Below are 25898 nucleotides of genomic sequence, written 5' to 3'. Positions count from 1 at the left end.
CATCTTCACAGAACAAGTTTGCTAACCTCTGGCATAAACAATCATATTAATGACCAATTGGGCATGATGTGATCACGAAGAAGGTGGGACTATAATACTAGGCACAAATAACATAGAAGATGGGAGGGTGACTGGAATTATTTCTAAGATTCTCATATTGATTGTCAGGGGATTCGAGATGTTGCCAGGCATACATGTGAAAATATTATAAAACTATGGTTATAGTACAGAAGAGAAATCTTGGATTTCATGTTGAAAGTTTGAATTACTTTCACATGGTGCTTTGGGTAATGATGTTATGATTTGCTTCCTTCTCATACCAATAGCAACATTCAGTACTTGTTTGGATGAAGCCAATAGGTGAGGCCAGCAGACTAGAATGCTTTTGCCTCTGTAAGTGGTAGGATTATTCTCCTGTCAACCTCACATAATTCTAAGTGATAAAAAATTTTGTAGGGAAGAAGAACCCTCATGATGAAGTCAACTACTGGTGATGCAGGTAGAACATTCCCCCCCCCAAAAAAAAGTCATGGTTCTTAAACATAGACCAGAGTTTTAGGTACATAATCATATACATTAATATTTTTTGAGTTTCAGAATTTGGAAAGGAATATGACCTGTTTAAATGCAAACAAACTGTTCTATGAAAATGTAAGAGTTTCTGTTCCTAACCAATTCAATAATTCCCGATTGTATAGAAATGTACTATGGTAACGATTTTGTGAATCATGTTTGAGCATTGTTATATTTATAGAAATTATTATTGCTCTATTCAAATCATTTAACATAAAGTAGATCAAAACTAATTGACCAAATCTTGAACTGTTCCATCAGCAATTTTGATACTGTATAAACAGAGTCTAATATTATAGATTAGAATTTAATCTGAGAAAAATATTTGAGGCAATTTCACATAATTTAATTTATGGAAACCATAATTGCATTGAATTTCTTAGCATTTAAATAATTTTTTAAACACAACTAAGTAAAATAAATAATTTATTAACCCTCTTCTAACTAACAGTTCTGAGTATTTAAATGAACAACATTTGTTATTTTTGTCCTTGGAATTTTTTCTTTAGTGTTTACCTTTAAGTCATTGATATATCTTTCAGAAGATTGAGTACTTAAAACATTTTTTTTTTTTTACTTTTTGCTATAAAAAACCCATCTGGTGCTAACACTTTTATCACTTTGCAATACATAGCTCCACTGAATTGTGAGCTCCTCTAGGGAAGGTATCATATCTTGTTCATCTTTTTTTAATCCTGTGACTTTGTTGCACAGTGGGCACTTATTAAATTTTACTTAATATATGAGTTGACAACATCTCATCATCTCTCACTCCTCCAGAACAAGTTGTGTTTCTCTTTACAGTGCTTATATATTTTGTTCTTTCCACTCTGTTGTGAACATTTCTTTCTTTTTCCTGTCTCCTTCAGATAAAACTCAATAACAGATGAATCTATGCATTCCCAGTCCACAGAATGAGTACCAGTTCTCGTCACATAGTAGTCAGTGCTCAGTAAAAGATTTTTGAACTGTGTAGATATTTGGAACTTATATCCTGCTCAGAGTAGATAGAAGTAGGACAGAAAATAGGAAGAAGCATCTGTTCAGTTATTAACATTTTCTTTTCCTTCACTCAGAAGACGGGGCCTCTTTTAAGATCATAGGTCTACTTATTACTCTTTGCATCTATCTAGCATCTATTTATATAACACATGGCACTGAAACGTTGAACTGAGTTGAACCCCTACCTTTAATCTTAGGTTGGACTTTATTATAGATCAATCTAGTCTAAACATTAGAGTAAAATAGCTTCCTGGCTTAATTCAATAAATGCAATCAAATTCAAATCTTGAATGTCTCCAATAAATCTTAGAGTTTAAAGTGCCAGATTAGACTTTTCTGCCTTAATTAGTTTAGCTTTCTTTGATTTGAACACGGCCCATTAATTTAAATTAAATAAGCAATTCAAAGTCTGTGGACAATAAATTAGATAAATGTAAATGTCAAGGACTGCAATCCCCTAGCTATATTTTAAAGATAGTAAATATGTAAGACATCAGAATGAAATATTCCTTTTGATGATGATAATGAGGTGTTCCAGATCAGGAGAAAAACTGGGCCTTATTTTAAAAACCCACAGACACTAAAAACACCCTGGCAATAGATTCTTCTCCTTGTTGCTGTTTGTGGAAGTTGTCCCAGTTCTCGTATAATTTTAGACATTACCACCAAATTGCTTGCATTGTTGTGCAAGTTTCAAAGTATCAAGTTGTGGTGATGATTTAAGAATCTTTTTGACATAGCATACTAGATTTTTTTTTCCTGATGATCAATTGAGAAAGTTAACTACCTTGCTTTCATCAATTTGCTAGAGTTTGTCAGAAGTTACCCTCTGATACAGAAAACCACTGCAATAAGTAATTTGGTCAAATGCATCCATTTGGTGGGCAATAACAGCAAAGTACATGAGACAATTAAATCAGCTGAGAGTTTGCTTCTTTGAACTGATTGGCAAATGGGTCAAACAGAGTAAATGCTATTTGCTAATACCAAATAAGCATGTTTGTTGTTTACTTATTTATTCATACTTTCTCTGCATTATAGAATTTTGAGATAGGACATAAGAAACACATTATTATTGCTGTGGGTATATACATGACTGCATGACCAATGTAATTCTGCAACCTGTACACTCAGAAAAATGAGAAATTATATCCCATCTGATTCAAATGTATGATATGTCAAGATCATTGTACTGTCATGTGTAACTAATTAAAGCAAAAAAATTTCAAAAAAGAAATATAATCAATCAACAAATATGTGAAAAAATGTTCAAACTCTCTAGCAATTAGAGAAATGCAAATTAAAACTACATTGAGGGGCTGGGGATGTGGCTCAAGTGGTAGCGCGCTCGCCTGGCGTGTGCGGGACACTGGGTTCAATCCTCAGCACCACATACAAATAAAATAAAGATGATGTGTCCACCGAAAACTGAAAAATAAATATTAAAATTCTCTCTCTCTCTCTCTCTCTCTCTCTCTCTTTCTCTGTTTAAAAAAACTACACTGATATTTCATCTCACTCCAATTAGAATGGTAATTATCAAGAATATAAGCAACAATAAATGTTGGCGAGAATGTGGGGAAAAGGTACACTTACACACTGCTGGTGGGGCTGTGAACTGGTGAAACTATTATGGAAAGCTGTATGGGGATTCCTCAGAAAATTTGGAATGCAACTACATTTGACCCAGTCATCCCACTCCTCAGTTTCTACCCAAAGGACTTAAAATCAGCATACTACAATGACATAGACACATTAATGTTTATTGCAGCTCAACTCACAATAGCTAAATTATGGAACCAACTAGATGTCCTTCAACAGATGAATGGATAAAGAAAATGTGGTATATACACACAATGAAACATTTTAAAGAAAAATGTAATTATGGCATTTGCCGGTAAATGGATGGAGCTGGAGAGTATCAAGCTAAGAGAAAAAGAACCAAGAACCAAGGGCCAAATATTTTCTGATTTGCAGATGCTAATTCACAATAAGGAAGTGACTAAGGAAAAACAGAGGTACTTTGGATTAGACAGAGGGGAGTGAAGGAAGGGGATGGGGTACAAAGGTGGGAAGGACAGTAGAATGAATCAGATATTGTTACCCTGTGTACATGTGTGATTACACGTTCAGTTTAATTCTATGTCATGTACAACCAGAAGAATGAGAAATTATACTCCATTTATATATGATGTGTCAAAATGCATACTACTGGGCTGGGATTGTGGCTCAGCAGTAGAGTGCTCGCCTAGCACCAGCGGGATCCAGGTTCAATTCTCAGCACCACATAAAAATAAGGCATTGTGTTGTGTCCATCTCCAAAAAAGATATATTCTCTCTCTCAAAAAAATGCATTCAATTGTCATGTATAGCGAATTGGAAAATTCTTAGTATAAGGTGACAAAATGTTGCTCTTTAAATCATTGTGCTCATTTGAGTTATTTGATGAGTGTGTACTTATATAGGCTTTGCTTTAACATATAGATTGTTGCTTCCATTTTTTTTTTTGCCTGAGCTGTAGTAACTAACCTGCAACACAGTGACTCATTCTCAAAGAGTTCCCCTTTTAAATGTACAAAAATACATAGTCGTGGAGAAGTTGATACATGATGACAATTTATGGCAATGTTAGTACATAAACGAATAGCTCTTAGGACATTAAAAATGCTCTTTTTTGACTTTAAAATTCATTTTAATTAGTTATACATGACAGTAGAATGCATTTATGCACTTTGATATATCGTACATAGATGGAATATAATTTCTCATTTTTCTGAGTGTACATGTTGTTCATATTGTTCATATTCATATTATTCATGCAGTCACATATATACATAGAGTATAATGTCTATTTCATTCTATTATCTTTCCTATCCCCTCCTCTCCCCTCCCATCACTTCCCTCTACCTAATCTAAGGTAACGCTATTCTTCCCTAGTACACCCCACCTTATTGTGAATTAGCATCCGCATATTAGAGAAAACATTCAGCCTTTGGTTTTGTGGGATTGGCTTTTTTCACTTAGCATGACATTCTTCAAATCCATCCATTTACTGGCAAATGCCATAGTTTCATGTCTCTAGAAATTTGTCAATGTCTTTGATATTTTCTATTTTATTGGAATATAAATTTAAGGTAGTTTCTAATTATCTTCTGTATTTCAGATATGTCCATTGTGATATTTCTTTCTTCATCTTGTATTTTAGTAATTCGAGTTTTCTATCTTTTTCTCTTCATTAGCATGGCCAGAGGTTTATCTATTTTATTTATTTTTTCAAAGAACCACCTTTTTGTTTTGTCAATTTTTTCAATTGTTTCCTTTCAATTTCATTAATTTCAGATCTGATTTTAATTATTTCCTGTCTTCTACTACTTGGGGTGTTGGTTTGTTCTTCTTTTTCTAGGGCTTTTAGATGTAGTCATTTATTTGTTGACTTTTTATTCTTTTAATGAATGAGCTCAATGCAATAAACTTTCTTTTTTGTACTCCCTTCATAGTGTCCCAGAGAAATTGATTTGTTGTATCAGTGTTCTCATTTACCTCTATGAATTTTTTATTTTGTCCTTGATTTCTTCTACTATCCATTCATCATTCAATAGATCAAATAGAAAACACCATCAAAAGCTACCAATCAAGAAAAGCCCAGAACCAGATGGATTCTCAGCCAAGTTCTACAAGACCTTCAAAGAAGAATTAACACCAATACTCCTCAAAGTATTCCATGAAATAGAAAAGGAGGGAAACCTTCAAAACTCATTCTATGAGCCTAATAGCATCCAGATACCAAAACTAGACAAAGACACATCAAGGAAAGAAAACTTCAGATCAATATCCCTGATGAACATAGATGCAAAAATTCTTAATAAAATTCTGGCAAGTCTCATACAAATCATATTGAAAAGATAGTGCACCACAATCAAGTGGGGTTCATCCCAGGGATGCAGGGTTAGTTCAACATATGGAAATCAATAAATGTAATTCATCATATTAATAGACTTAAAAACAAGAATCATATGATCATCTCAATAGATACAGAAAAAGCATTTGACAAATTACAGCACACCTTCATGTTCAAAATACTAGAAAAACTAGGAGTAGTAAGAACATACCTCAACATTGTGAAAGCTATATACACTGAACCCAAGGCCAATATCATTCTAAATAGAGAAAAATTGAAAGCATTCCCGCTAAAAACTGGAACAAGACAAGGATGTCCTCTTTCACCATTTCTATTTAACATCCTTGAAACTCTAGCCAGAGAAATTAGACAAAAGAAAGAAATTAAAGGGATACAAATAGGCAAAGAAGAACTCAAACTATCACTATTTGCTGATGACATGATTCTATATCTACAAGATCCAAAAAATTCCACCAGACAACTTCTAAAAATACTCTTTGCCCCGCACTGTAGTACACACCTGTAATCCCAGTGGCTCAGGAGGCTGAGGCAGGAGGATCACAAGTTCAAAGCCAGCCTCAGCAACTGGGAGGTGCTAAGCAACTCACTGAGACCCTGTCTCTAAATAAAATACAAAATTGGGCTGGGGATGTGTCTCAGTGGTTGAGTGCCCCCAAATTCAATTGCCAGTACCAAAAAAACAATGCTCTCTGCATAAGAATTCTAGGTTGGTTTTCTTTTTCTGCTTTCAGCAAAATAAGCTGTGTTGAGAAAGGCACTGCATCAAAATGACAAAATCAGTTTCTAAAATTGTTGGTCATCATAATTTCAGCATATAGTTTGTATTTACTAATGCAGCAATGACTGCACAGACCTGAAAATTTTAAACAAATTGATGCCTATGTCATTAAGTTGTGTTGTGTATGTGTGTGTGTATCCCATATTTGTGAATTATGGGATAAGCCTTGCCATTAAATTAATAAATTACATGTTAAGCATCCAAAACTCCATAACTCCTCAGAGTCTACAGGATTGCATCCCTAACCACTAAACATGTGTAACAAAGACAATCATATAAATGGTTTCATGACCAAGAACTAGCACTGGGGCCAAGCACAGTGGTGCACACATGTAATCCCAGCAACTTGGGAGGCTGAGACAGGAGGATGGCAATTCGAGTCCAGCTCAGGAGTCCAGCTCAGGTAACTTAGTAGGATCCTGTCTCAACAGGAAAAGTAAAAAAAAAAAAAAAAAAAATTCTGGGGATGCAGTTCAATATTAGAGCCCCCCTGAGTTCAATTCTCAGTACTAAAAAGAAAAACAAGAAGGGAAAAAACATAACACACAAAATTAAAAAAAAATCATAGCACTGGAACATGAGGATAAAATGGACAGTGAGAATGAGAGTGTTCCAATCGACATATAATGGCCATTAGAAAATAAAGTGTTTACATGAGATTATTATAATCAGGAAATGCATGCAGGGAAAAAGAGGAAGATCAAGGGCTTCATTAGTCAGGTCCATGTAAGAAACAGATGCCACACTCATATTCCATAATTTGAAGACAATGTAACACATGGAAAAGTGTGGATAGGATTTAGGAAAAGCCATGAAGAATGGTGAAGGATCCCAAGGCTAACAACATACGATTCTGTAACTATCTCTTGGTTTGAAGGGACAAAAGAGGAAATGATTATTAGAACCCAGACAAGTCAATTATATGGTAAGGGACCACAACCTTCAACAGAGGAACATTGTCATCCCACCATAGGGCCTCAGGAAGGGAGTTAGCGAAATACACATACCAACTTCACTTTGTTCTTTTTTTCGCACCTGATAGCACTCCCATTGGACCGGAAGCTGAAGGGTAGGGTGCTTGTTGATGTAAGCCTATAGGAGTCAGCCTCCTGGGGCAATGAGAAAGGTGAAGAATGCAGAGTTTTCTATTGTAAGGATTTCTGGAAAAAAGTGATCACATGCCTACATGTGTCTCCAAGTGGATGTGATTACAGAAGTAGAATTTATTTTGAAGAAGTGATTTAATTCAATTGCAGTGAAGATTACTATAGAACAATTTAAAAACAATTATAATTTCATGGCATATTTTACTTTGTAAATGTGTTGTAGATTTGGTAAATAGTGTGTGGTACAGTAGAGAATAAGGAATTTCGTTATCAGAAGGTATAGTTTAAGTCCTAGATTTGCAACTGACATGCTTTGTGACTTAGAACAAGTTACATTACTTCTCTGAGTTTTTTTTTTTTTTTTTTTACATATGAGTAAAGACAGTAATACAGGTCCTATTTGTCCATACCTCAAAGGGTGATTTAAAGATCAAATGAAAAAAAAACATATCTGAAAAACACTTTATAAATCAAAATGTCTTTTTAAATGCAAGTATCTACTCTCCCAGCATTGTGAAGTGGAGTTAAAAGATAAATGCTAGGCTTGTGAAGAAATAAGCTGACTTTTCGGAATTTTTTTTTTTTTTTTTCAGTGACAGATCTATCTCCTTCCACCCAGACAAGACTCTGCCAGCTTCCAACCAGACCTAATTAGGTTTTAAATGAGATTCAGGAAGACATAATAGCTTATTCTGATTGTTCTTTTTATATCATACAGTCTCTAAATATTCATTGTGCTCATATGATTAAGCTGTAAATCAATAGAAAAAGTCGTTGGGCTTTTTTGAATTTTTTACTTTGTCCCATATATTTGGATACAGCAGACATCTTCGTTTTATATCAGTTTTTACTCTTCTCAGATTTCCCTTCTCATCTCCCTTTGTCTGAAGCACTCCTAATCATATTTCAAGACCCAAAGTAAATATCCCCACCTCAGGAAAGCCTCTCCTTTCCCTTACCTAAGGAGATTTGCACTCCCTCTGGAACACACAGTATTTAGAACCTATCTCTATTACAGCAGTTATCATACCACATTGTATTAGAATTATTTGTTTCTATTTCTGTATCTCCAATTAGACTTCACAGGTCTTGAGTGTAAGGGCCTTTTCTTTTTTTCTTTCTGTTTTTTTTTTTTTCAGTACTGAGAATTGAACCCAGTATCTCACACATGCTAGCTAAGGGCTCTTCCACTGACCTACATCCCAGTCCTTTATTATTTTTATTTTGAGACAGGATCTCACCAAATTGTAGAGGCTGGCCTAGAATGTGTGATCCTTCTTCCTCAGTCTCCAGAATCACTGGGCTCATAAGCATGTGCTCATAAGCATGTGGAGACCCAGCTCATGAAGGCCTTTATCTGGGTTTCTACACTCTTTGTATACTTTGTAAGTGTAAGTTAATTTGAATTCAAATTCTGGGTATGTAATGCAAAAAGAAAATGCTGAATCTTAATATTACTGAAGTGTCCTTCCTGCTCTTGACAGTGTTCATTGAATTCAAACTGCTAATATTTGGGACAGATACTACTATCAGGGAGAGCTTCAGCAGAAGATACACACTGATTTAGATGAAAAGATTCTTCAAAAGAGTTCATGAAAAATGATTATAAATATATATATTGAGGAAAATCATGCCTGAACAATGAACTTGAATATTTTCCCCAAATATTGTAAAGCTGCTCTAAATTGGTAGGTATGGATATGATTTTTACTAGCTTTTTTCCTATGAGTATCTGTTCCCCTTTTGTTGATTATTTCTGTTATCTAAGAGTACTCACTAGTAGTCATGTTGTAACTAATGTCATTTGTTTAAGAACATATTTATGAGGAAATAATTAAAATGGAAAAAATTACATCTATTGTCAATCCCACTCTACCCATAAAACAAACATTATACATTTCCGTGTTAAACACATGTATGATCAATAGTCCATGAAAATTGTTTTGTTATAATGGCCCTTTTCTTAGAATTGGTGCAGTTTGATTAAAACAGTGCTTTAAAAGGATTATTGCTATACCTCTGCTTCCATGTGATAGATGAATGATGGACAGTAGAGTATGTTTCTGAAAGTGCTACTTGTGATTATGGATCTTAGGGGTTGGTCTAAAGAATGGTGGAACAGATTTTAAACTCTGAGTTTTTTTGCTTTTGTAACAAATAAAGCCCCAAACCAAATTTATATTCATATTTTAACTATTATTTTTAAATTATTTTTTCCATTCAAAATACACAGGACTCTTTTTAACTTTACACCTGTCAGCATGACCAAGTCAGAGGGATGTTTTAATATTTAGTTTTTTTCTCCTTAAAGAAGATGATGTCGTTGACTTCCATCTCTTATTTGTATTTTAGGCAGCAATAAATCATAAGTCTCTCCCTCTACTTCTGATGTTCCAGGCTTGGCAGAGAAGGACCCACAGGAATTTGGTTCAATGCTAATGGGTGAAAGATGTCCTGAAATCCAACTCTCTCCTCCAGGTTCCCCAGGGATGAAAAAAGGAGGGGGGGCTATCAGGGAACTCGTTGAATATAATCCAGTGGTCTAGTAGGGGCATTAACATTGTCTACCATAAGCAACCTTCCTGCTCAACCCATGACAGTGTTCTATTTTACAGCCAAGTAATAGGGATGAGAGGTAGAAATAATGTGTGACTGATCCCATTTCTATCTTTATATTTTTAAAATATTTTTTATTTGTCAATGGACCTTTATTTAATTTATTTATATGTGGTGCTGACAATCGAACCCAGTGCCTCACACATGCCAGGCAAGCATTCTACCACTGAGCTATGATTCCAGCTCCATATGTTTATATTTTTAAATTGATTCTTCCAATCAATAAGCTCATTTTTAAAAAATGCTCAGTTTTGTCTAAGGGAGAAGTGAAAGAGTAAATCATTGGAAGTAGCTCCCCCAAATCATTATACAACACACACACACACTTTGGTATCTGCATATTTGATATCACCTTTGCCAGTCTTTATATACTGACGTTGACAGGGGAAGACATGCACCAATCAGCCTGTTATACATTCTGGGAGATTTTTGTATCTTTTATGTAGCATGCACATTCCACTCCTCTCTCTCCCTTCTGAGAGAGTTATGCACTTTCTCACAATATTCAGAGCCATGCTGGCTGCAACGAGCCATCCAAACATTTTCTTTAGGACAATACACCAAAGCCAGAAAGGTGAATCCATGCTCCACAACTATTCCTCCCTCCTGAGAGAATTCTCAGAGTTATGTAACTTATACAAATTTCTTAAAGCTGTGCCAACAGCAGTGAACCAGATTACTTGGATATAATATCAAAAGAACAGGCAACCAAAGGAAAAACAGATGAGTGAGACTGACTTCAACTAAATTGCTTCTGCAACACAAAGTAAATAATCAACAAATTGAAAAGGCCACTTACAAAAAGATAGAAAATACTTGCAAACTACATATCAGATAAGGAGTTAACGTCTAAAATATGTAAGGTAGAACTATAAGGTATAAGATACAACTCAATAGCAAAAGCAAGTAACTCAATTCAAAATGCAAAGGACATGAAGACATTTATAGGAGAAAACTGGAAGGGGCCAAAACGTGGTTAACCTTATTCATCATCCAAAATGCAAATCAAAACCACCATGAGATAGCACCTCACACCTATTAGAATAACTATTATCAAAATAACAAAAAGTGTTGGCAAGGATATGGAGAAATTGCAACCCATGTGCACTATTTGTGTGAGTTTAAAATAGTATGACTACTGTGTAAAATAGTATGAAGTTTTCTCAAAAAGATTATTTTGTGATCTAGAAATTCCATATCTAAGCACATATCAAAAAGACTGAAATCAGGATCTCAAATACATATCTTCATCCATATTCATTGTAGCACTATTCACAATACTAAGATATGGAAACAATCCAAACATCCATAAAAACAATGGTGTATTCTCACCATAGACAATATTACTCAATCTTAAAAATAATCTTGCCATATATAGCAACATGGGTGAAACTTAGGAATAATTTTAAGTACAATGAAACAGTCACAAAATGACAAATGCTCCATGATTTCACATATATGAAGTATCCAAACAGTTAAACTCAGAATCAGAGAGAATAGATGGTTTCCAGGGCCTGGAAAAATGGGGAGTTTTTGCTCAAAGAGTATGGAATTTCAGTATGCATAATGAGTAACTTCAATAGATCTACAGAACAATATAGTGCCTGTGGTTAACAATACAATTTTTGTTTTTGTTTTTTTAATTTTTTTATAGATGGATAATATGCCTTTATCTTATTTGTTTATTTTTATGCAGTGTTAAGGATCTAACCCAGTGCCTCACATGTCCTAGGCAAGCACTCTGCCACTGAGCTACAGCCCCAGCCCCAACAATACAGTTTTATGTATTTAAAAATCGTTAAGAGATTTATAGGTCTCATAGTACATGTTTTTGTGACAAAAATCTAATAAGAAAATTTTAACTAAAAAGTAAATTTGTAAAATGATGATTTTGGGGGAGGCAATGGGTTTTATTTACCTTAATTGTAGTGATGGATTCATAGGTTTATGCATAAATCTATATTCATCCAATTTTATCTGCTAATTATGTTTTATTTTGTGTATCTCAATTATTCCTGATAGAGTTATATGCTAGTTACCCTGAGATGATCACTACTCAATATGTGCATGAATCAAAAGATCACATTTTAACTTGCATGTACACATATGTGTGTATACACACACACACACACACACACAAATGTTATGTGTCAATCAACCATTTAAAATAATTAAAAAGAGAACCGCATAACTCCCTCTCATAATCAGGATAAATGAGAGCTAGAAATCACCTTAGAAATCTAATCTAACCTCTTCATTTTATGATAGAGGGATTAATTCCCTCTTCTCTCCAAAAGCAGCATGTTCCAATTCACTTTCCAATCTGTCTCTTGGTCAGGCTTCCTCTTTGCCTCCCCGACCACTTATCTAACCATTCAGCAATGCAAATGTAACCTTGTAATATCTAGCAATATCTTTCCATTTGAAATCTTTCAGGTAGCTAATCTCATGCTTATACTCTTTTAAAAATGTTTTCTTATTATTTTATTTATTTAAAGATATTAGATACTCTGAAATAAACTTTTTGCAATAATAATTTAAAAATTATTTCCAAGGCTCTTCTTTCACATGCAGAATTACCCCGTAACAAATTCAACTAAATATATTATAAACTGAATAGATGTTCCAACTAACAGTTGGAGGTTTCCATGGGCTAACTTTGATAGAACTGAGAAGACGTAGCTGAAACCCCAAGCAGATATGGGAGAGCTTCTCACAATGGTGTGGTTTTTACCCTAACTTGGCAATGCTTTAGTTTCTTCATCAGAAGATTTTGGAGAAAAAGGCACAATAAAATCCTTAAATAGGTCCCAAGGCCTGACAGACTCATCTCATACAATATCACTGATGCTAATGTATTATAAGTATTTGGCCTTTGACCTTCTTTATGCCGTTCTTCTTTTATTTGCCTACTTTTCTCCTTTTTCTCATACTTGCTTTGCTTGATTTTTTTCCCTCAAACTCATCTTCCCAGAAAGGGATGAACAACAACAAAAAGAAGGTTGTAGATTATTTAAGTAAATGCATTTAAAAACACTTAAATAAATTTTGCTATAGAAGCTTCATTATTTTTTGCTTATAAGAAAATGGGGTGATTTTTAGCTGAGCACAGTGGCACACATCTGTAATCCCAGTGGCTTTGGAAACTGAGGCAGGAGGATGAAGAGTTCAAAGTCAGCCTCAACAACAACAACAACAAAAGCGAGGCACTAAGCAACTCAGTGAGAACCTGTCTCTAAATAAAATACAAAATAGGGCTGGAGAGGTGACTTGGGGGTCAAGTGCCCATGAGTTCAATCCCCAGTATCCAAAAAGAAAATAGGGTGATTTTTGTTTGTTAATTTTATTTTTTAATTGATTTTTTAAAAATAAATGACAGTGGAATCTTTTACAATTCTTATTACACATATACAGCACAATATTTCATATCTCCTGTTGTATATAAAGTATGTTCACACCAATTTGTGTCTTCATACATGTACTTTGGATAATGATGTACATCACATTCTATCACCCTTTCTACCCCCTGGCCCCTCCCTTCCCCTGCTTGATCTACCCCTCTGCCCTATCTAGAGTTCATTTATTCCTCCCATGCTCCCTCACCCTACCCCACTATGAGTCAGCCTCCTTATATCAGAGAAAACATTCAGCATTTGTTTTGGAGGGGGGGATTGGCTAACTTCACTTAGCATTATCTTCTCCAACACCATCCATTTACCTGCAGATGCCATGATTTTATTCTCTTTTATTGCTGAGTAATATTCCATTGTGTATATATGCGACATTTTTTATCCATTTATCTACTGAAGGGCATCTAGGTTAGTTCCACAGTTTAGCTATTGTGAATTGTGCTGTAATAAACATCGATGTGGCTATGTCCCTGTAATGTTTTTATGTTCTTTTGAGTATAGGAAAGGGATAGCTGGGTCAAATGGTGGTTCTATTCCCAGTTTTCCAAGGAATCTCCATACTGCTTTCCATATAGCTGCACCAATTTGCAGTCCCACCAGCAGTGTATGAATGTATCTTTTTCCCCACGTCTTTGCCAACACTTATTGTTGGCTGCTATTCTAACTGGAGTGAAATGGTATCTTAGTTTTTATTTGCATTTCTCTAATTGCTAGAGATGATGAATATTTTTATATATTTGTTGATTGATTGTATATCCTTCTCTGAGAAGAGTCTCTTCAGGTCCTTGGCCCATTTATTGATTGGGTTATTATTATTATTATTATTTTGGTGCTTAGCTTTTTGAGTTCTTTATATACCCTGGAGATCAGTGCTCTATCTGATGTGTGAAGAGTAAAAATTTGCTCCCAAGATGCAGGCTCTCTATTCACCTCACAGATTATTTTTTTTTCCTGAGAAGAAACTTTTTAGTTTGAATCCATCCCATTTATTGGTTCTTGATTTTAATTTTTGTGCTATAGGAGTCTTATTAAGGAAGGTGGGGCCTAATCCCACATGATGAAGATTAGGGCTTCCTTTCTCTTCTGTTAGACACAGAGTCTCTGGTTCAATTCCTAGGTCCTTGATCCATTTTGAGTTAAGTTTTGTGCATGGTGAGAGATAGACGGGTTTAATTTCATTTTGTTGCATACTAATTTCCAGTTTTCCCAGCACCATTTGTAGAAGAGGCTATCCTTTCTCCAGTGTATGTTTTTGGCACCTTTGTCTAATATAAGATAATTGTAATTTTGTGGGTTAGTCTCTGTGTCCTCTATTCTGTACCACTGGTCTACAAGTCTGTTTTGGTGCCAGTATGATGCTGTTTTTGTTACTATTGTTCTGTAGTAGAGTTTAAGGTCTGGGATAGTGATGCCACCTGGTCACTCTTTTTGCTAAGGATTTCTTCAGCTATTCTGGGTCTCTTTCATGATTGCCTTTTCTATTTCTATAAGAAATGCCATTGGAATTTTGATTGGAATTGCATTAAATCTGTATAGTGATTTTGGTAGTATGGTCATTTTGATAATATTAATTCTGCCTATCCAAGAGCAAGGTAGATCTTTCCATTTTCTAAGGTCTTCTTTGATTTTTTTCTTTAGGGTTCTGTAGTTTTCATCGTATAGATCTTTCACCTGCTTTATTGATTCCCAAGTTTTTTTTTTTTTTTAGGCTATTGTAAATGGGGTAGTTTTCCTCTTTTCCGTATCAGAGGATCTGTCACTGATATATAGAAATCCTTTGATTTATGGGTATTGATTCTATATCCTGCTACTTTGCTGAATTCATTTACTAGTTCTAGAAGTTTTCTGGTGGAGCTTTTTGGATCTGCTAGTTATAGCATCATACCACCAGCAAATAGTGCCAATTTAAGTTTATATATATATTAATTTTTCCCTTTAATTTCTTTCATCTGTCTAATTGATCTGGCCAGTTTTCAAGAAATATGTTAAATAAAAGTGGTGAAAGAGGGCATCCCTGTCTTCTTCCAGATTTTAGAAAGAATGCCTTCAATTTTTCTCCATTTAGAATGATGTTGGCCTGGGGCTTAGCGTAGGTTGCCTTCATGATGTTGAGATATGTTCCTGTTATCCCTAGTTTTTCTAGTGTTTTGGACATAAAGGGGTGATGTATTTTTGTCAAATGCTTTTTCTACGTCTATTGAGATGATCATAGGAATTTTATCTATTTTACATTCATTGATTTCCGTATGTTGAACCAACCTTGCACCCCTGGGATGAATCCCACTTGATTATGGTGCACAATGTTTTTGATATGATTTGTATTTAATTTGCCAGAATTTTATTGAGAATTTTTGCATCTATGTTCATTAGAGATATTGGTCTAAAGTTTTCTTTCTTTGATGTGTCTTTGCCTGGTTTTGGAATCAGGGTGATATTGGCCTCATAGAAAAAGAGGCAGCACTTCCAAGTTCATTCTATTTCCTGAAATAAATTGAAGAGTATTGGTATTAGTTCTTCTTTAAAGGTCTTATAGAACTTGACTTTGTATCCATCCAGTCATGGGCTTTTCTTGGTTGGTAAGATTCTGATGGCATCTTGTATTTCATCATTTGATATTGGTCTATTTAAATTGTGTATATCTTCCTGGTTCAATCTGGGTACATCATATGACTTAAGGAATTTACTAATGCCTTCAATGTCTTCTATTTTATTGGAGTATATAGCTTCAAAATTTCTAATTATCTTCTGTATTTCTGTAGTGTCTGTTGTGATATTGCCTTTTTCATCATGTATGCTGGTAATTTGAGTTCTCTCTTCCTTCTCTTCATTAGCATGGCTTAGGGTCTGTCAATTTTATTTATTTTTTCAAAGAACCAACTTTTTGTTTTGTCAATTTTTTCAATTGTCTCTTTTGTTACAATTTCATTGATTCCAGCTCTGATTTTTATTATTTCTTGCCTTCTACTGCTTTTGCTGTTGATTTGTTCTTCTTTTTCTAGGGCTTTGAGATGTAATGTGAGGTCATTTATTTGTTGATTTTTCTTCTTTTAAGGAATAAACTTCATGCAATGAACTTTTCTCTTAGTACTAGTTTCATGGTGTCCCAGAGATTTCAATATGTTGTGTCTATGTTCTCATTTACCTCTAAGAATTTTTTAAACTCCTCCTTGATGTCTTCTGTGACCGTTTACTCAATAGCATGTTGTTTAGTCTCCAGGTGATGGAGTAATTTTGATTCTTTATTTTTGTCATTGATTTCCAATTTCAATCCATTATGATCTGATAAAATGCATGGTAGTATCTCTACTTTTTTGTATTTGCTAAGAGTTGCTTTGTGGCATAGTATATGGTATATTTTAGAGAAGAATCCATGTGCTGCTGAGAAGAAAGTGTATCCATTTAATGCAGGTTGAAATATTCTATATATGTCAGTTAAGTCTAAGTTATTGATTGTATTATTGAGTTCTATAGTTTCTTTATTAAACTTTTGTTTGGAAGATCTGTCCAGTGGTGAGAGAGGTGTGTTAAAGTCACCCAAGATTATTGTGTTGTGGTCAATTTGACTCTTGAACTTGAGAAGAATTTGTTTGATGAACATAGGTGCACCATGGTTTGGGGCATATATATTTATGATTGTTATGTCTTGTTGGTGTATGGTTCCCTTGAGCAGTGTGTAATGTCCATCTTTATCCCTTTTGATTAATTTTGGCTTGAAGTCTACTTTGTTTGATATGAGTATGGAGACCCCTGCTTGCTTCCGCAGTCTGTGTGAGTGGTATGATTTTTCCCAACCTTTCACCTGCAGTCTGTGTACGTCTTTTCCTATCAGGTGAGTGTCCTGGAGGCAGCATATCGTTGGGTCTTTTTATAATCCAATCTGCTATCCTATGTCTTTATTGGTGAGTTTAAGCCATTAACATTTAGGGTTATTATTGAGACATGGTTTGTATTCCCAGCCACATTTGATTATTTTTGTTATTTAACTTTTGTTAATTACTTTGTTAATTACTTCTCTGTAATTTCTCTTCCTGTGGTGCCCTGGTCGCACTGCACACCTGTCCAACTGAGAGCTGTTTTTGTGTTGGGTGGTTACTATGTTGAGTTATTGCCACTTGGGAGAGAGGGAGTTGAAAACCTGTACCTGGACAGATGGAGATCCAATCTGGGAGCTCCCCCCACCGAATATGGTGAGAAAGGTAGTCGAAGATGGAGAGAGTCTTCTTCCAGCGCTAGGGTGTCTGGTGAGGTCGGGGCAGCCGGGTGATGGAGTTGTGCTGTGGGTAGTAGCAGCCGAGTGATCTGTGTGGGAGTGGAATGCAGTCTGGAGTTCTGCAGAGGTGCTGATAGGTAGTTCTGCTAAGATGCTCACAAGCTGTGCATGGCTGCAGAAATCAGCTATGTAGGGGTCCTCTTACACTCTCTGAGATGCAGTATTCCAACTAGGTGAGATCTGGGTCATGGAGCAACACAGAATGCTGCCTCCCTCTGGCTCACCATCTTCTCCTCTAGGGTCTCATGCTTATACTCTTACAGTAACCTCCTACCTTTCTCCCCCCTTTTCCCCCAACTCCTCCTTATGTTATCAGGTCAATCTTTCTAAAATTACACATTTATCATGTTGCCTCATTGAAAAGATATTTTAGTGACTTCCTGTGGTTACAAGATAAAGAACAAACTCCTTAGTCTGAGTTTTAAGATGTCCATAGAGTCAGACTCTAGTATTTCCTTTCTACTCCCTAATGTTTTGGATGAACCCCATAGTCCTGGGAAACTGGAATCTATACTGGTTCTGATATACAATTTTAGGTTCCCTAAAATATACCTGTTATTTTTCCCCACCAAAATTCATCCATGCTCTTCAAGTAGCAAATATTATTTGGGGGAACCTACCCAACTCCCATTGCATACATCTTTGTGGGCCATCCAATAAAGTACCCAACAGGAAAATATGGTTTTAATTGAACCAAACTCCCTTTGTCTGGAATTTTCATTCAGAATCAGGGTAAATAAGTACTAAACATAAGTGTTGGACCTGATTCATCCAGAAAATTATCTCTGAAATATTAACTATATTGGACTCTGTAGAATACTCTGTATTCTGTCTTTTCTGATGTTTGGTTCTTTAACTTTCCCATCAATTCTCTACGTTTTCTTTTATCTTTCCAAGAAAGTTTCTCTTTTGTATATTTAGCCAGAGCAAGTTATTCATTCGTGCATACTGTCAAAAGCTCAACTGAGCTTGGAGAGATTGCTGAGCTGCCAGGTATTACAATAGCTGATTAAAGCAACAAGCCTAAAGTTAAAGAGTTAAGCTTTTACTCACTCACTGCAATAGTATAATTAAGAGGCCAAACCCCAAGAAAGCACTAACTCACCTTGTTCTACTTTCCCCCACAGAATGGTGCACCAGTCAAGGGTTAGGTTGATTGGGCAGAAGTAGGAGTCATCTCAGCCATAACAAAAGGCTCCTACATTTTTATGGACCCTAAGATTTAAGAAGGTGGTCAAGAATGGGTCAGAATAGAAAAGTAGTGATTATGGACTGAGACAGAGGGGAAAATTTTTTCATTAAGATTTTCCCCTTGGGGCTGGGGAAATAGCTCAGTTGGTAGAGTGGTTGTCTCACATGCACAAGGCCCTGGGTTCAATCCCCAGCACCACACACACAAAGTTTTTCCCATATTTACCAATGGGGAAGCCGTGGCAGAGGGACCTGAAGAATACCTCTGCCCAAGGCCTCAGATTAAGAGACTTAAGAATAAAGACCTCAGGCTTCACAATACCCGATTTAAAAACATGCTACAGAGCCATAATAACAAAACAAGCATGGTATTGGCATAAAAATAGACACAAAGGCCAATGAAACAGTATAGAGGATCCAAAATAAACTCTTGCATCTTTAGCCACTTGATTTTCTACAAAGTTGCCAAAAACACACATTGGTAAAAGGACAGCCTCTTCAACAAATGGTGCTGGAAAAACTGGATATCTATATGTAGAAGATTAAAATTCGAATGCTATCTCTCACTTTGTACAAATTGCAACTAAAACTTGATCAAGGACCTTAATATAAGACCTGAAAATTTTACAATAATAGAAGAAAACTTAGGAGAAACAGTTCAAGATATTAGCAAAGAAAAATTTTCCTGAATAAGGCCTCCAATAAGTCAGGAAACAAAAACAAGAATTGATAAATTGGATGGCTTCAAATTTAAAAGTTTTTGCACAACAAAGGAAACAATCAAGACTGTGGAGAGAGAGCCTACAGAATGGGAGAAAATCTTTGAAACCTGCACCTTAGATAGAGCATTAATCTCCAGGATATACAAAGAACTCAAAAGTTTAACACCAAAAAAATAATAATAACCCAATTAATAAATGGGAAAAGGAACTGAACAGGCACTTCACAGAAGAAGAAATATGAATGGTCAATAAATATATGAAAACAATGTTCAATATCTGTAGCAATTAGAGAAATGCAAGTTAAAACTACACTGAGATTTTATCTCACACCAGTCAGAGTGGGGAAAAAACCAAGAATACAAGTAATAGCCAGGTACCATGGCTTATGCTTGTAATCCCAGCATCTTGGGAGACTGACACAGAACGATCACAAGTTCAAAGTCAGCCTCAGTAACTTATGAAGACACTTAGCAATTCAGCAAGACCCTAAATAACCATTTAGAAAAGCTATTATAAAAATAACATGGGGACATGGTTCAGTGGTTAAGCACCGCTGGGTTCAATCTCAGGTACCAAATAAATAAATAAGTAAATAAATAAATAAAACCAAGAATACAAGTAACAATAAATGTTGGCAAGGATTTAGGGTAAAGGGCACACTCATACATTGCTGGTGAGACTGCAAATTGGTGCAACCAATCTGGAAAGCAGTATGGAGATTCCTTGGAAAACTTGGAATGGAGCCACCATTTGACCCAGTTATCCCACTCCTTGGTATATACCCAAACAAGTTAAAATCAGCATACTACAGTGATGCAGCCTCATCAGTGTTTATAGCAGGTCAATTCACAATAGCTAAACTATGTAACCAACCTAAATGCCCTTCAGTAGTTGAATGTGGTATGTATATACAATGGAATATTACTCAGCCATAAAAAATTATGACTTTTGCTGATAAATGGATGGATCTGGAGAGTATCATGCTAACAGAAATAAGCCAATCCTCAAAACCAAAGGGCAAATGTTCTTTCTGATATGTGGATGCTAACACACAACAGGTGGGAGGAGGTAAGAACAGAAGTTCAGTGAATCAGAGAAAGGGGAATGAAGGGAATAGAGGGGCTGGGAATAGGAAAGACATTAGAATGAATCAGACAAAACTCTCCTATGTTCATATATGAGTACACGACCAGTGAAACTCTACATCATGTACAACTACAAGACTGGAATCCTAATTAGAATAAGTTAAACTCTATGTATGTATAATATGCCAAAATACTCTCCTTTTATGTATATCTAAAAAGAACAAGTAAAAAATGTTCAAGGAAAAAAGAAGTGATAAATGGGTTTGTATCAAGTTAAAACATTTCTGCACAACAAAGGAAATAATCAATAGAGTAAAGATATAACCTACAAAACTGGAGAAAATCTTTGCCAGTCAATTTCTGACATAGTATTCATATCCAGAATATATAAAAAACTAAAAAACTTAGCAAAAATAAGTAATTCAATCTAAAAATAGACACATCTAAAAAGAAGTACAAAAAATATATGAAAAATGCTCAATATTTTTAACCATGATGGAAAAGCAAGTCAAAACTACATTGAGATTCCATCTCACCACATTTACAAAAGCTATTATAAAAACAACAAAAGCTGGTGAGGATGTGGAGAAAGCAAACACTTATACACTGTTGGTGGGAATGTAAATAGTTCAGCCATCTTAGAAAACCATATGGAGGCTCTTCAATAATCTAAAATTAGAATTACCTATGATCTAGCTATACCACTCCTGGGTGCTTATCCCAAAGAAAGTTAGCATACAAAAGAGACACTTGCATACCTACATTTATTGTAGCACTATTCACAACAGCTAAGATATGGAAACAACCCAGGTGTCTGTCTGTCAACAGAGAAATAGAGAAAATATGGTGTATGTATTCAATGGAGTGTTATTCAGCTATAAAGAAAACTGAAATCCTGTCATTTGTAGGAAAATGGATAAAACTGGAGGACACCATGCTGAGTGAAATAAATCAGACACAAAAAGACAAGAATCACATGTTTTGTCTCATATGTGGAAACTTGAAAAAATGATGAGAGTAGATGAGGAACTATTTAAAACTGAGAAGGGAGCAAGAGGAAGAGTGGAAAGAAGGGAGAATGAGAAAATAAAAGACAGTGAGGTAAACATAACTTTCCTATGTACCTAGATGAATAGACCACAGTGAATCTCAAAAAAAAAAAAAGGAAAACATGAAGTTTTTATATTTTTTATAAAAATAAGGCTACCAAGCAAGTTTTGATCTACAGATATTTAAAATTTTAAATCAGATGTTCAATATATAGTAAGAATATACAAATATTGTGTTACAGATAAAGGAGGCAGGTCACTGGGGATGTGCCTTTGTGTTTATGTTTTGATCCTGGTGAGAGGAGTTCTCTCTGCTTCCTGTTTGCTATGTCCTGAGCTGCTTTCATCCTCCACATCTTTCTGCCATGGTGTTCTGCCTCACCTTGGGCGCAGAGTAAGGCAGTCATCCATGAACTGACTCCTCTGAAACCATGAGCAACAAATAACGTTTCCTCCTCTACATTGTTCTTGTCAGGTATTTTGGTCACAATGACGAAAACAGCTTGTATCCAACCAATCCACATTTGACCTTTTCTACCTCTGTAACTTCATGTCAGTTATTTCATATAATCCTTTTGAGAAAATAATGAAAGGGGGCTGTTGTTGAGTGTAGAATAACTGTATTTAAAGTCTGACAAACCCACAGCATGTGCCAGGAATAGCCACAATTTTTTATGACATTTTTATGACAAATTTTCATTATTTTCTTTCTATTTTTTCCCTACCTACAATATCAATATCTCTAGGCAAAGAGTTATTTATACCTTACATAAACTGTAGCTTCTCACATGATCATATATGTAGTAAATATTTAATATAATTATATGGTAGTGGCCTGTAGTGTGTAATTTGAAAAGCACATGACTTAAAAATCTCCCCTAAGTTATTCTTGAAATGACTATTATTATAAGAAAGGTAATATACAATATAGTGTGCTTTTCCCATGAGCTACTGACACTCATCTTAAGGAAAGATTTATTTTGATATGAACAAAGGGTGAGAAGGTGAGTAGTTATTATTGAATGACTGCCATATACCAGAAACCAGGCAGACACTTTCCAGTACTTATTGATTCCTTACCGTAATCCTGAAGCAGACATTTCGTCCATTTTAAAGAAGAGGGCATTGGGGCACAGAAAAATGAATTGATTTTCAAATGATCCCACAGACCTTAAACAAAACAGTTAGTATTAAACTCAGATCTGTTTGAACACCAGTCTATTATATTATCCATGAAAAGTCCAAGGAATGAGGCCATTAAGGATGCCTGGAAGAGGTGTTACAGTATTAAAGGAGATGGATGAGTACCAGAAAACATCCCACAAAATTTTTCTTCCATAAAATTATTTATTCAAAGAACTTAAAGAGAGGTAAGCAAATAAAAGATAGTTTGTACTCATGGATTAGAAATCTTAATATTATTAAGATAGCAATACTGCAAAAATTTATCTTCAAATTCAATGCCATCTCTGCTGAGGCTTTGTTTTGTTTTTTGCAAGATGAACAAATTGAACCTAAAATTCCTGTCGAAATTCAAGATACCCACAATGGGCAAAGTAATCTTGAAAAATCAGAGAGTCTTAGTAATCAAGATAGTGTTGTATTTGCCTAGTGGCAGACATATACATCAAGAGAATAGAATTGATGGTCTAGACATAAATCCACTTATTTATAACAGATTGGACTGATAAAGGTCCCAACACCAGTGAATGGGAAAAAATAGTCTTTTCAACAATTTGTGCTGGATACCCACATGTAGAAGCATGAAGTTGGACACCTATATTACACCATATACAAAAATTAATTCAAAATAGATTACCTAAACACAATAGTGTATGAATCAACTTTTCATCACTATGACCTAAATACCTGACACAAACAACTTAAAGGAGGAGATCATTATTTTAGCTCATAATTTCAGAGGTTTCAGTTCATGGTTAGTGGGCTCCATTACTTTGGGCCTGAGATAAGGTACAACATCATGGTGAAAGGGTGTGGTGAAGGAAAGTTTCTCAGCCATGGCACTTAAGAAGCAAGGACAGAGAGAGAAAGGAGTTGATGAAAAGATATAATCCCTAGGGGTATGTCCCCCAATGACCTACTTCCTCCAAACATGTCTACTGCCTATGATTTCCAGAATCTCCCAGTAGTCCATTCAAATTATTAACCTATAAGTAAATTAATCTACTGATGAGGTCAGAGCACTCATGATACAATTATTTACCAAAAGTTCCCCTTCTGAACATCACTGCATTGTTGATCAAGCCTTCAACACATGAGTCCTTAGGGGACACTTCATATATCCAAACCATAACAAGAACTAAAATTGTATAGTTATTAGGAAAAAAAAAACAGGCCTGGTGTGGTCATGCACACCTGTAATCCCAGTGACCTGGGAGGCTGAGGCAGGAGGATCATGAGTTCAAAATCAGCCTCAGCACAGAGACAAACTCACTAAAATACAGTTATCTCATACTAGACAAAGGTACCAAAAACATACATTGGAGAAAAGATAGCCTCTTCAACAAATGGTGCTGGGAAAACTGGAAATCCATATGCAGCAAAATGAAATTAAACCCCTATCTCACATCCTGCCCAAAACTCAACTCAAAGTGGACCAAGGACCTAGGAATTAGTCCAGAGACTCTGCACCTATTTCTTTTAAAAGCAGGCCCAAATCTACATCATGTCAACTTAGGACCTGATTTCCTTAATAAGACTCCCAAAGTGCAAGAAGTGAAATCAAGAATCAATAAATGAGATGGATTCAAACTGAAAAGCTTCTTCTTAGCAAAGGAAACAATCAACAATGTGAAGAGAGAACCTACAGAATAGGATGAAATTTACCACACACACCTTAGATAGAGCATTAATCTCCAGGATATATAAAGAACTCAAAACTCTTAACACCAAAAAAAAACCCAAATAACCCAACCAATAAATTGGCTAAGGAATTGAATAGACACTTCACAGAAGAAGAAATATGATTGGCCAACAAATATATGGAAAAATACTCAAAATCTCTAGCAATTAGAGAAATACAAATCAAAACTATTCTAAGATTTCATCTTACTCCATTCAGAATGGCAATCATCAAGAATACAAGCAATAATAAGTGTTGTCCAAGATGCAGGGATAAAGGTACACTAATGCATTGCTGGTGGCACTGCAAATTGGTGCAACCACTATGGAAAGCAATATGGAGATTCCTCAGAAAACTTGAAATGAAACAACTATTTGACCCAGATATCCTACTCCTCAATTTATACACAAGGGATTTACATTGACACAGTCACTTCAATGTTTATAGCAGCTCAATTCACAATAGCTAAACTAAGGAAACAACCTAGATGCCCTTCAACAGATGAATGGATAAAGAAAATGTGGTATATATACACAATGGAATATTACTCAGCCTTAAAGAAGAATGGAATTATGGCATTTGCTGGTAAATGGATGGAGCTGGAGAGTATCATTGTAAGCAAAATAAGCCAACCCCCCCAAACCAAAGGCCTAATGTTTTCTGTGACAAGTAGATGTTGATTCATAATGGGGAGGGGTAGGAAAGAATGGAGGAACTTTGGATTGGCAGAGGGGAGTGAGGGGAAGGGAGGGGGTGTGGGGGTGGGAAAGGTGGTGGAATGAGATGGACATTATTACTCTATGTACATGAATGATTACACAACCTGTTGTGACTCTGCACCATGTACAGCCAGAGGAATGAGACAGTTGTGCTCCATTTGTATACAATGTGTCAAAATGCATTCTGCTGTCTTATATAACTAATTAGAACAAATTTAAAAAATAAAATGAAATATAACTAGCCTTAGCACCTTAGTGAGGCCCTAAGCAACTTAGCAAGACCCTGTCTCTAAAAAAATATTTTTCAAAAGGGCTCAGGATGTGCTCAGTGTGTTTAACTCCTGATACCAGAAAAAGAAAGAAATAGAAAAACATAGGAGTACATCATAGGCAACCACCTCACCTAGGATGTAACACCAAAGCACAGGCCATAATAAAAGATAATTGGACTTCATCAAAATATTTTAAATTATATTTCAAAACATATCTCCTAGAAAGTGAAAAAATAACTCACAGAATGGGTTAAAATATTTGCAAATCATATAATTTGTAAAATACTTATTTTCAGACTGTATTAAAGACTCCCACAATTCAA

General features: G+C 35.3%; 1 protein-coding gene across 1 annotated transcript in view; it reads right to left on the bottom strand.

Annotated features, from left to right (window-relative positions):
- LOC143638697 (putative MAGE domain-containing protein MAGEA13P) overlaps nt 1-22821 on the bottom strand; it is a 110228-nt gene extending 87407 nt beyond the window's left edge. Inside the window, exons 1-2 of the mRNA XM_077106514.1 lie at nt 22802-22821; nt 17546-17786 (exon numbers count right to left, since the gene is read on the bottom strand). Coding sequence (XP_076962629.1) covers nt 17546-17786; nt 22802-22821 — 261 coding nt within the window. The remainder of the gene's footprint in view (nt 1-17545; nt 17787-22801) is intronic.
- Nucleotides 22822-25898: the final 3077 nt, after the last annotated feature.

This window comes from Callospermophilus lateralis, chromosome X, assembly GCF_048772815.1.
Source record: "Callospermophilus lateralis isolate mCalLat2 chromosome X, mCalLat2.hap1, whole genome shotgun sequence".
In the NCBI taxonomy this organism is placed as follows: Eukaryota; Metazoa; Chordata; class Mammalia; order Rodentia; family Sciuridae; genus Callospermophilus; species Callospermophilus lateralis.
This window is presented reverse-complemented; position numbering and strand designations above follow the sequence as displayed.